This window comes from Canis aureus, chromosome 3 (genome assembly GCF_053574225.1).
Source record: "Canis aureus isolate CA01 chromosome 3, VMU_Caureus_v.1.0, whole genome shotgun sequence".
NCBI lineage: Eukaryota > Metazoa > Chordata > Mammalia > Carnivora > Canidae > Canis > Canis aureus.
This window is the reverse complement of record NC_135613.1, coordinates 76,284,311-76,296,353: the sequence shown is the minus strand read 5'-3', so window position 1 is coordinate 76,296,353 and position 12,043 is coordinate 76,284,311. Positions and strand designations below refer to the sequence as shown.

Here is a 12,043-nt window from a genome sequence, read left to right as displayed (position 1 = left end):
CTGTTTTGCACATTCAAAGAGGTTTTGGTGGTTCAGAGAAGGCCCCAAACTTTGGATGTCAATGTAAAGAAAATTCGGAGAGGCTCTACTACCACTTGTTCACACAGACCTAAAACCAGCTTTGACACCCCCCCCAAAAAAGAATTCCTGTGTGTTTTGCTGCTGCAGCGAGGAGTTTAGGAGAAGCCACCCTAAAGACGATGATGACGCTCTCTCCCCTTTCTTTCTAATCATCCTGGGAAGCGCTGGTTTACTCTCGTGGAGACTTGGCAACGCTCCGAGCTCGCCCACTCCTGTGGATCGACAAAGTGCAGATGGCAGAGCAGGAGTAAAGAGGAGAAGAAAAATGGAAAGGCAGGGAATGGCAACAACAACAATAACGACAAAAATAACGTTAAACGGGAGGGCTCCCTTCTGTCCCTCTGGCTGAGCGATCGCTCCAGAGCCATGTCCACTTTGGAGTCATTTCGAAGTGGCAGCCGTGTTCGTACCCGAGACAAGGACTACGGAAACTGCTGTGGAGCAAATGCAGGGTTCCAGCTCCTGGTGTGATGAATGTGCATGCTAAAATTACCTTGATCTCCATTACCCAGCTGAGACATGTCAAAAGAGGAAGGCATCAGGAACAAGCCCGCCCCCGTGGCTTAAAAGCCTGCCTGTCAATCTACACTAAGCAAAGCCCACTTTGCCATGGAGAAGAGGAAAAGCCTTTACCTCTGGAGGTGCAGCCATTGGCTGGGTCAATTTCCTTCCCGTCAACTTTAAATGCCCAACGGCCTGGAACATTGACGTTCGTGGTCTCTTGGATATTCACAATATCAGGGGTTCTTGACCCCGGGAGGCTGAAGAAATTGGTGAGGTTTCCACCATTAAATCCTGCCTAGAGCACAAAAGGAAGATGAGACTTGAACACAAACACCACCCTTGTGGGTTAACCGACCCCAGCACATTATTTGCAGAACCCAGCACACAGAAATCAGGAGACCCCTTTTCCTGGTGTCCCCCAGGGCCACCATTCCAGGTGAGAAAGGCTCACCAGGTCATGCCACATCCAGATGAAGATATCAAAGATGGGCAACATTAGCCTCATTAGTCCACCTGCCCAATCAGACACACTTCTCAGGTAAAAGCTAGAGGAGCTTGGCAGGATTCCCTCCAGGACGCCGAGCAGCATCAACAGAGAGCCATGCTTCAGAAACATGATGGAGATGAAATGGAGAGCCACCTACCTGTGCCATCACTCCGCCAAGGCCGGTCAGGGGGTCACCGCCGCTCGCCGTCCCAGTGGTCCAGTTGATCTCATAATAATTGAAGAGCGTAAACGTGTAGGATCCGTCGGACACCAGAACAGCCTGGAAGGTGTTCACCTACGGGATGGATGGGAATGGACGGTCTCATGACTTCCCTCCCTAGAAGCTCCTCTCCCCAGCCCCCTCTCCCCTGCACGCTCCCCACCCCCAAGCAGCTCAGAGCAGCTCCAAAGCCAACTCTCAGGCTCTGCCTCCCCTCTGAAGTTGTTCTCGCCCCCGCTGGGAAAAGCAAGATATGTGGGAGCATGCACCTGAAAAAGAGATTGCCTGAGAAGAACCGAGAGGCTGACTCAGCGCCCCTTTTACAGCTCTGATTTGAACCAGACAGGGAAGTCAGAGGCCTGGCTCAGCTTGTGATAATGCGTGAGCACCTATAGATGGCAGCATGAGAATAAACTATAGGAAGTGGTCCAGGCAGGGAAGAGCTGCGCAAGCACCTGTTCCCAGGGGCTGGGGGTGGTGTGGGGAGTGTGTGTGTGTGTGTGGGGGGGGCAGTGGAGGAGCCACCAAATGCCTGTCCGTGTGATTAAGGCCAAGGTCTGCACTGTGTTCTCTTGCTTTCTAGAAGACACCAGTAATTCCGGTGAGGAATGGAATTTTTTAAAATGGAAGCTGGGAAACGATTTCTTAAAAAGCACTTTGTGGGGAGAAATTTTTCTTCTAATTGAGCATTTAGGCATCATCTCATATCTGCGAGATTCTCAACACCCATCTGTACCTCCGACCAATGCTAAGGTGGGCAATTGTGTGGCCCTTTCCTATCTGGTAGCTTAAAAACTGAGGGCTAAGGGAAATGAATTGCTGGCAATTTCTCAAGGACTCGGCCACAGAAAACGGGATTTGAGCTGGAGCTCCCAGTCCATCTCTTCATGTGCGCTCATTGTGTGCTGTCTTAATTTTAACCTTCTTAGGCTTAGAGATGTTACACAAATTCAAACAAGCCTCACCAACAGTTTCCAGAAACAAGCTGTAGCAAACTCTGTCCTTTACTATTTCCCTTTGTCAATCCCTACCCGTTGACACAGGTTTTCAGGAAATGTAAATAAAAGCAGAGTTAAAGGAGAGGCTGCTTTGACCTTTTACATTCAAGCCTTGCACTTTTCCTAGCTGCCTGATACCATCCTGGTTAACATTCCGTCAGACACAGAGGAAGACCCAAATCCTTATCCTGTGTAATCAGACTGGGGTAAAGGATCTTGGAAGCCCCAGATCTCCTAGACAGTCCCGGGGATGGAGACAAGGTGCAAGGAAAGAAAAGCCCTTTTTATAAACGAGAACTCTTTCCCCAAGCTCTGCGCTGGCCGCGGCCGATGGCGTTTATGATAGAGTCCTGCAGGTATATGCCTCCATTCTTTGGCCCAGCTCAACAAAAGAGTTAAGTGGGGCAGAGAGATGCGTGAGCAGTCAGCTCAGGATTGCTATAAGATCACTGCAGGGTCAGGTTCTAGAATCAGGCATGAAGTCAAGGTCACACAAGGTCTAAAGTGCAACCCTCCTCCGGACCAGGATTCTCCTTCAGGAAGTAAATCCCTTCACCTAAAATAAAGTTGGAAATATCTTTGGTCCAAGAGGGTCTTGAGAACAGCCCAGAAGTCACCTCAAAACCAACCGACTATCCTAACAATACGGCAAGGGTGCCTCGCCCTCACACACGGCCTGGCTTGCTCTCACAAACCCTACACATACTATCTCCTCAACACTTGTTCTGAGACTCTCCAGATCTGGGCTTATGAAATTGTGTCTTCAATTCTTGAAAAGCCTCTTTCTACTTGAGAGGACTTTTGGTGATGCCTGGAGGAGCCACTTCAGGAATTGGAGTTAGTTTGAACCTTGCTTGGCCTCCTGTGAGGTTCAAATCTCTTTGCTTGCCACCTGGGCAAGTCACTTAACTTCTTGGGCCTCTTCCCTCACCTTTCAGGTGGAGAAAGTTCTGTTTATTACACAACATCCTTGTGGGCGCTAATTGGTACCCATAAATAGTCTCCCAAAAGCCCTCAATAAATATTAGTTTTCCTTCCTTAAAATAAGCATGTCCCCTTCCCTCTCCCTTGCTATTGGGCTTCCATGGCACCTTCCACATCTAGGAGATTTCTCACGCCAAGTACTCAGCCTGATGACGTGTGTTCCTACAGAGGAAGACCTGGGGTCATGGGAGAGGACTCAATTTCAAAGATAGGGATGGATGGGCACGTACCATCTTTTCTCCAAGGAGCCCAAAGCACTTAGATGCTACCTCATTCATCCTCATTGAAAGAGATCTTACCTAGCCCAGAAATTTACTCCAAAGTACAAAGCAGAAAGTATCTAAATTATCTTGCCATTTTTATGGCCAAAGGAAGTTTTTCTGAAAAAATGGTGGTCAGCATTTGATGGGCATTTCTTCCCTTTTTTTCCCCCACTGACACTAAAATTTATCGATCTCTGGCATCCTGCATTTTAACGCTGTAAGGTATGAGGTTTAAAGGACATAAAACATCACCCGAGGAGTTGTTAGCAATCCATAACATGACAGAGGGAAATGTATGCTTCTTGAGAGGTTATTTCTAGCCAATGCATCCACCATTTAAACCTGTGTCTTTCTATTCTCCAGAACCTCTTAGCAATGAAGTGCACCTTCATACTCTGGTCAGAAGGAGCTGACACACGATGCGCTCAGCACGGGGCAGCTGTGGATGGCTAGTCCGGCTTTTGTCCACCTTTGCATCTAACTCAGTAGTTTCTGTTCCATCCCTAAACAACTGACTCATTATCAAGGAAATTGGGAAACAGATGGAATTGGAAATAATGCTAAGAAAGCAGAGGGCAGATTTTTTAGTGTCTTTGCTTACTGGAAATTATACAGTTGGAGATGCGTCTGCTACTTCAAAAATCTCCACTGCCAAAGTCACCCAAACGAGCCGCAGGCTTTCGTGAAAACTGTGTTCTGTCCCTTTATGTGGAAAGTTGATTATCTCTACGATAATGCCAGTGATAATCTTTCTTATTTGACTTTTATTTGACTGCTCATTTGGGATTTCAGAGCAGATGTTGAAACTTTATTCATGAAACGTTTTAACTGCCCACTTCAATTAGCATCAAATATGAATAATTCCAGACCTGGTCACAGTTAAAAAAAAAAAAAAAAGGTCATAACATAATAAAATGAGCCAGGTCATTTGTACCCAAATCCAGCCCCCTACTTTCCTCTTCCTATCAGGCTTTGTGAAAAAAGAAAAAAAAAAAAAAAAGGCAGGGAAGGGAGAGGGGGAAAGAAATTAGCTGATGGAGAGAAACATTTGTGCCTTTGGCAAGAAGAAAGGATCTTTGGGTTCCTGATGGGTCCCCGGTCATGTGACCTAGATGAGGTCACAGGGCCTAGTCACTCTCCTACAAAATAGAAATGCTACCTACTGCAGGAAAATTGTGCAGAGGCTCTTTGTAGACATTCGTAATGATTAGTGATAGGGATGACATGTCTGAGATATCACTGCTGACTGGCCTGGTTAGGTATGATATCTCCTTCTGTTTCTTGGAAAATGGGTGGCAAGACTCATTAGTTTAACTCAAGAAACTGACATTCCTCAGCTCTAACAATTAGACTCTGTCACAGTAGTAAAGATGGACAAGAATGAGATGTCAGGATATGAAGTGGAAAACAGAATATGTGAATTATTACAGGTGTGGTGCTGCTCCCTCCATAAAATGTGACTTCCTCCCATGTCACGATGAAAACCCAAGTGGCAGAGAAGGTTGCCATGTCTTTGAAGTACTTCCTGATGTCCTTGGTGGCTCTTTTCAAGATGACAGGGTCCATGGTCTCTCTGTAGTAGATCTCGCCTCGAATTCCATTGTGAACATCTGCCCAAAAGGGAGCAATGAAGGCCCTCCCATCCGTCAGGGGAAAGGACTCCGGTGTGAACTGACTTACTAGCACATTGAAGGAAACTACTCCGTTGTTATTAACCTGTGAAAAGAAGACAGGGTTGGCACAGTGCATCTAAAATGTGACCCCCCTCAGAGTCACAAACCAAGACAGACGTTTGCCTAATCATATGAATGAAAACAACGTTTAAACTATTGAATTAGAAACCCCCAAACACCAGCTTCCATTGCTCAGCTAGGAGGTTCGTTTACTTCCAGACAAACTTATTGGTTTTCTTTCACTTTCAATTTGTGGTTGGCTTCATTTCTTATTAATAATCAGTCTCCTTTTCACATTCTTTATCCTATATTTACATTTACCAAATGTACATGTGCGTGTGTGCGCATGCGTGTGTGCGTGCACCCATGTGTGTTGGGCCAGGCAGGGACCATAAAAAAAGATCCAGCATCACAGATGCAAAATAGATAGAAAAACAGAACAAACAAACAAACAAAAACCATGGAAGCAAAAAGCTAAATCAAAAAACTGTTGAGCTGTATATTAGACCTTGATCCCTAGTATATGACAAGAGTGTCAGTAAAAGATAAATCAATTACTCCATTATCAAACTCAGATCTCAAGATCAACCATATCCTGCTCTGGATGAGGCTTTTAAAGGACTTCTATTGATTTGATTGACTTCACAACCACCCTGTACCCAGAACAAGGACGAGGTTACAACCTACAGATGCCCAATTCCATGAAACCTCTTTTAGTCTGATGGCTTCTTTGTATAACCTCTGCATGAAAGTGGAGACATGAAATCTTTACATTGTATATATAAATGACTATTCTATCATGATTTCTTCATGATTTACAAAAGGCTTAGTAAGCTTATTAAATTACTAAACCTATTGCAAATCACAGTCAATACGTACACTCCATTGACGCAGGACCTGTACACAATTCAGCCTCTGCCTGTGTCTGCAGCATCATGAGATTGATTTAAGCCTGTGGTTTGTATGGCTTCAACAGCAGAAATGTCTGGGATGGGAATACTTGCAATTCCTGGACACAGAAAACCTGGAGTTCACTTTCCTATACATTTTAATTGTTTGTTATGTTCCTATTAATCAGTAATATAACACACACTAACGGTGACCCAGATCCCAGAGCGAAGTGATCAGCACCTGGGCCAAAGGTACATCAACCTGTTTTGGAAGCAAGAGTGTGGAGTTTGGAAAGGAAGCCAGAGACCCAGCTATAAGGACGTGAAGAATCTATTGTCTGCTAGAGATACCGAACAACTCAGGGGCTTGAAAAAGATTACACTACTCAAAGTACTGGAAACCCAGGGGAAAATTTGCCCCAAATAAGTCTGTCCCGAATTAAGGACCCTCCTTTTGCAAGGGCAGGAATTGTTCAGACTCCATGGTACAACAGAGAGAAAAAGGAGCTCAAGGAAATACATATCTTCTTCTAGAGGTCTGGGAGACTAAGGCTTCCTTCCAGAATGGAGGTCCTGTACACCTCCCCCATCTCCAAAATCAACTCAACAGATTCTGAAACGTAGAATCCACTATGCTAGATTAAGGAGGCTCTGCTGTAAGTGGAAACCAAAAGGCATTTCAGGATGCCACAGCAATGTGTTTGCTAGGGAGTAACAGCTGTCGTTAAAACACACAGACTAGCAGAGGGAGACGGTATTGACTCAGATATATTTTGATTATCCTCTGTAGTTAAGATGAGGGGTTCTTAAACTTTTGTGGTCATCAGAATCACCTGGAGGGCTCATTAAAACCCAGATTACTGGGCTCCTTTCCCAGTTTCTGATTCAGCAGGTGGCAGGTAGGCCCTGAGAAGCAGCATTTCTAACAAGCACCAAGGCGATGTGGTTCAGGGACCACTGGTTAGGTAATGGAAGAGGGAATTATTTCTTTATAGGAGTCAGTCCTGCGCTATAAATCAAAGTTTGAGGAATATAGAGAACCCAGATATAGACATGGCCAGAGACAGAGGTGTGGGACTTCCGGCTCTTTCTCCAAGGCAAGACACAGAATAGGATAGGATGTGATAGAATTGACATAGGCCTCACCGCATGCTTTAAGGCCAAAGATAAAAACAGGCTCAGTTGCTCTGAATGTTTTCAACGTGCAACAGTCTCACTAGCAACAAAATCAAAGATCCAAACAAAACAAAACAAAACAAAAAACCCAAAAAGCCCTGAGAACACAGGTGCCCAGGAGGGCTCTGATAGCAAATGGTACCATTTCTTCATGCAGGTCTGACAATGGGACCCCATGGCATATCTCAGACCCAACAAGGACAGCCAACTCTGCAAACAACTTATATATAATACTTGATTACCCCTCTACTATGCTCTGGCTCTGTTCCAAATTGATAGGAAGCCTAAGAACAGCAGATGCCTCAACTTTTCACACCCCCAGAAGGGAAAGAAAAATGATATTGCTCCTATTGTGGTTCATTGTATCTTTTTATCTTGTCGAGTAGCAGAAATAATGTTCATGGCATTGGGGCCTCTGCTTCACTTCTGTGTTTAATCACCCACAAAAGCAATTTATTGCCCTGTATACTCCTCTACTATGAACATTAGCCATTAAATATACCTTTGACTTTCTTAATCATAAAACCTATCAGCTCATGAAATCTCAGAACTTGTCGTTCTGGCTGCCAATAAATCTTCCATTCCCGGAGCCCTGGATGAAGGTATTTAAAATGTTTTCCTTAATGACAAACAAAGGGGAGAGCCACAGAGCAACAGCTGGGCTGCTCTTCCACTTACATAGACCGTGCGGTAGGGAACGCCAAAGAAGAAGATGGGAGTGGCCAACTTAATCTCAGATGAGCTTCCATCATCTACTTTAGGGGTTTTGGTGTCATTCTGCCAGAATGGATACATGAGCTCCCTGGGCTGAGCTGTCGAGAGAGACGGTGGTTAGATAGATGGCAGAGCCGGCTTCCACTTGGCAAGTTACTTCCCTCCCACCCACTAAAGCCAGCTTCTTTCAGTAAGTCTTACAAACTAAATGCAAGTCAGACTGCCTTTTCATTTATCCTAAACCTAAGCCATACACAATGCATTATCTTCTGCCTCTGGAAAGGGGAGAATGGGAGCGATGCCATTTCTCCTTAGGAGAAATCGCTTCACGCTTCATTACTACGCTTCCATACATTCTGGAGAAAGCAATGGTTAAAACTGGCTGGAAGGTTGTGAAATCACCCCTGCCTGGAGCTCTCAGAGCACTGAGCAGGGGGCCTCTGGGTCTGGCATAGTGGAGGACAGCTTCATCCTTGATCACCAGGCAAGTCGAGAGAAGGTGGCCTGTGGCTATGACCCTCCCTTCTGGCTCGAAAATTCTACTATCAAGTCTTTTCCTGAAAGGAGTCCCCTCCCTCCTGCTGCCCAGTAGGAGAAGATACCAGATCCCAGAAGGAAATAAACAACAGTTGGAAGCAGGACAGAAGTGGGAGGAGAGGGTTTGTAGTAACTGGCCCGTGAATGACCTCCATTGAGCCCTGGCCCTGTGAGAGGGCTGTCTGCCCAGCTCCTGTTTACAAAAGACAGACATGGGAGCCTCTGGAACAAGGGAGGCTGGACCCTGAGAACTCTTTGGAGAGGATGCATGGGGCTCTTACTCATCACCCTGGGCAAAGGTGAGAGTCATCGCACAAAAACACAGCTCCCCTTCAGTAAACCACATCACCACTCCTCCTGCAACCTGGCTTATTCCTCAGAAGTAGCTTGTCCAAAGCCTTGCAAAGTGGCCTCATTCTGTGAGAGAAATTATACAATTTTCCCAGGGACCACACTACTCATGATCAGGTGGTCCAATGGCATCTATGAAATAATCAACATTTGGGCCATATCTTTTCTCTGCCACTGTCCTTTCCTCTCTTGAATAAAAATAGAACAATAGAACATCATCTTTCCTTCATTTTTTAAAAAAATTATTTGCGGGTTTTCAGGGACAGTGGCAAATCCACAATGGGCTTCGGGACATATCTCTTGAGGTACCTGCTTGCTGTAATCGAGATGCTAACACCCCATTCTCCGGTCAGTGCCTCTCCTTGGGAGAGTCCCTGCTCTTTGCTGATGAAGCTGAGACGCTGCTGAGCACCTGGCCAAGAACCATCCAGCTCTTTTGGGAATTTTTAGCAAGGATACAACGGCTCATGTAAAGGAGAACGTAGTGACCAGAAAGCGGTACAGCAGTGCCTGGCCAAGTGCCAGCTTCTCTCCTTCTGGAGCAGGGAATGAGAGATCTGCCCAGTTGGAGAACTAATCTGTTGCCAGTGGCTAACATCAGAGGAAAGCAGGGAAACTAGCCCAGTCATTAGTGCATAAGCATTGTTCCCCAAGCCCCGGAAGTCTCCGGGAAGCCAACCAAATTTGAACCGTAAGGAGTGCTGTAGCTAGTGTAATCAGAGGAGCACTCAATCAACATTCTTTATTTAATGCCACAATCAGTAGGCCAAAAGGGCTCTTCAATATTTGTATTTACAGAGAAGCAACAAATTCCAAATTCCTAGAAGGTAAGATTTTTTTTTTTAAATCTCTTTATAATCCCTATCACAGCATTACATGTAGGTACTTGTTAAATTTGAAGGGTGATGTACTTTCTCAAATTAATAATAACAAATCAAATCATGTCATGGATTTATCCTTCATGGGGAACATTTCAGGAGTCATGCCCAAGCGTGAATAAGAACTGAAATTCACACTGAATTGTAATCATATTAATGAAAAGATTAATTCATATTTTGGGAAGTGTTGGCCAATCTGCCTAGGAAAAGGAAAATCCATACCTCTCATGGAAGAGATAAGACAGTATGGTCCATGGAGGTTATCCCTAACTTCTTTCTCTGCTCCAAAGGTGAGGCAGATTTGCAAGATTCTTCTTTTCATGAATGATCCTAACTAGTTCATGATTTCAAATGAATGGACTGCCCAACTTTTTCCATTTTAAGAATACAAATAGTAAAGATACCCAAAATTGTAAATACTCGATAAATACCTATTGAATGAGAAAGGTGCTTTAGAAACTACTTCCACCTTCAAAGTCACTACTATTATTAAAACACAACTTGTAAACAGCATACCCTATCATTAGCATCAGAGTTAATAAAAGAAAGACTATCCTTACCCACGCTGGCTTTAGGCTGAGAATTTCACAATAAACGTAACCATGTTGCCAGAACTTCTTTTCCCCACCAAATAAAACATGATTTTCTTAGAGCAGGAGTGGGAGGCTAAGGTCTGTGGGACTCTCATTACTATGGGTTTTCACACTGTGGTTTATGTGCTATCACTGTTTGAATTTATCCAACCCTAGAAAAATGTTAGGGCCACATACATCTTACAGAGTTGTAATCATGTGCCAGCTGATCTCAACAAGCCAAACAAAGAAAGGCACCTTAGAATTTTAGTTGTAAAAGTTTCAAATCTATATAGACCTTCCCATCTTTCTTGTCTAAAATACAAAAACAGTAGAAAGAGATGTATGTGGACCCTCGTCTACCCCGGGGCAATGCTACACAGAAAAGAAGGAATCATTGAGGGGAAGAATTTCCTTTATTTCACTTGCAGTTTTCGATTTTTTGCCATTGCAAAAGGCCACTGAGTCACAAATTAAAGACATTAATGCCATTGGGACTTACTGATTTGAGCTCAAATGTATTTTTAAAATACACTTTAAAACTTGTACCACAAGTTAAATGGCCTCATTGGAATCAATAATCAGACCTGGGGTGCACACATTACCTATGCCCTATATGTTTAATGAAAATTATTTGCATTATTTTAAAAGACCTAGTCCATTAACATGGGGGCAACCTGGCATATACAAATTGTATTAGAAGTTAAATAAGAAAAATTAAGAATACAAGTGAACATCATTCAAAGTTAATGTATTTTGCCCTTGACAACAGAATTTGATTTACATTTTTCTTGTTGTATCTGTAGACACATGTACATCTGCCCTGACAATTACAGTTCCAACAAAAGTATCTCTTTATAAATTCAAGAACATGATAATCAAGAGCTTTATGGAATTCTGTAGTACTCACCTTGGTGCCGTACAAGTGCGAAGATGAAAGAGACCCAAATTCTAAGTAATGATGAATAATTCATCCTGGAATTTTAAAAAGAAAAAGAAAAAAAAATCCCCAGCTTGCCAAAGTAAATAGAACACCAGGTGTGTTTGGTGGCAAATCCCAAGACACATCACAACCATCATAGAACAAATTCACATAACATCAACAGTTCTGCGTCAGGCTGAAATTCCCCGAATGCTGGCAGGTCCTCCTAAGTTCAATGCTTCAGGAACAAATTAGACTCCCCCATGAGAAGTCAGTTTGGAAATATAACAAGATCATCCAAATTGTCAGGAAATTATATGGAATCAATGAGGGTGGCAATGAGTAAAGGAAATGCATCTATCCTGCAGCTACTAAGCACTAGAAATAGGACCAGACTCTAAAGATGCAGGTCCTGTGTTGTGTCTCTCACATTCATCCTCTGCAAGACCTAGCTCTTCTAATTTTTAGAACAGCTTTCAATCAGGATCAAATAAAAGTCGATTAAAGCACAATGTGTTTCTGCAGGTAGGATTTAGAGTTTTGCCATCACCTTCTCTATAGTACAGAGCCAATCCATCATTTTGAAGTACTGACCAGATTCACAGGTAATATAAGACTGTCCACTGACTTTCCATAGTGAAATGAAGGATAGACACATTGGTAATAAAAAGGAACCATGCCAGGGATTGCTCCTTGGAGTTATAGTAAAAAAAGAAGCCAGGACACAGCGAGTAATTAGCTCCAGCAAATTAATTAAAGAAGGAAGATCACAAAAGTGAACTTGTTTTCATCT

At 43.8% G+C, this 12,043-nt stretch overlaps 1 protein-coding gene across 1 annotated transcript in view; it reads right to left on the bottom strand.

The window, feature by feature from the left end:
* TECTA (tectorin alpha) overlaps nucleotides 1-8,083 on the bottom strand; it is a 66,142-nt gene extending 58,059 nt beyond the window's left edge. The window contains exons 1-4 of the mRNA XM_077893897.1: nucleotides 7,955-8,083; nucleotides 4,966-5,253; nucleotides 1,230-1,367; nucleotides 715-880 (exon numbers count right to left, since the gene is read on the bottom strand). Of these exons, the coding sequence (XP_077750023.1) occupies nucleotides 715-880; nucleotides 1,230-1,367; nucleotides 4,966-5,253; nucleotides 7,955-8,071 (709 nt within the window). The 5' untranslated portion in view covers nucleotides 8,072-8,083. The remainder of the gene's footprint in view (nucleotides 1-714; nucleotides 881-1,229; nucleotides 1,368-4,965; nucleotides 5,254-7,954) is intronic.
* Between the last annotated feature and the right edge of the window lie 3,960 nt (nucleotides 8,084-12,043).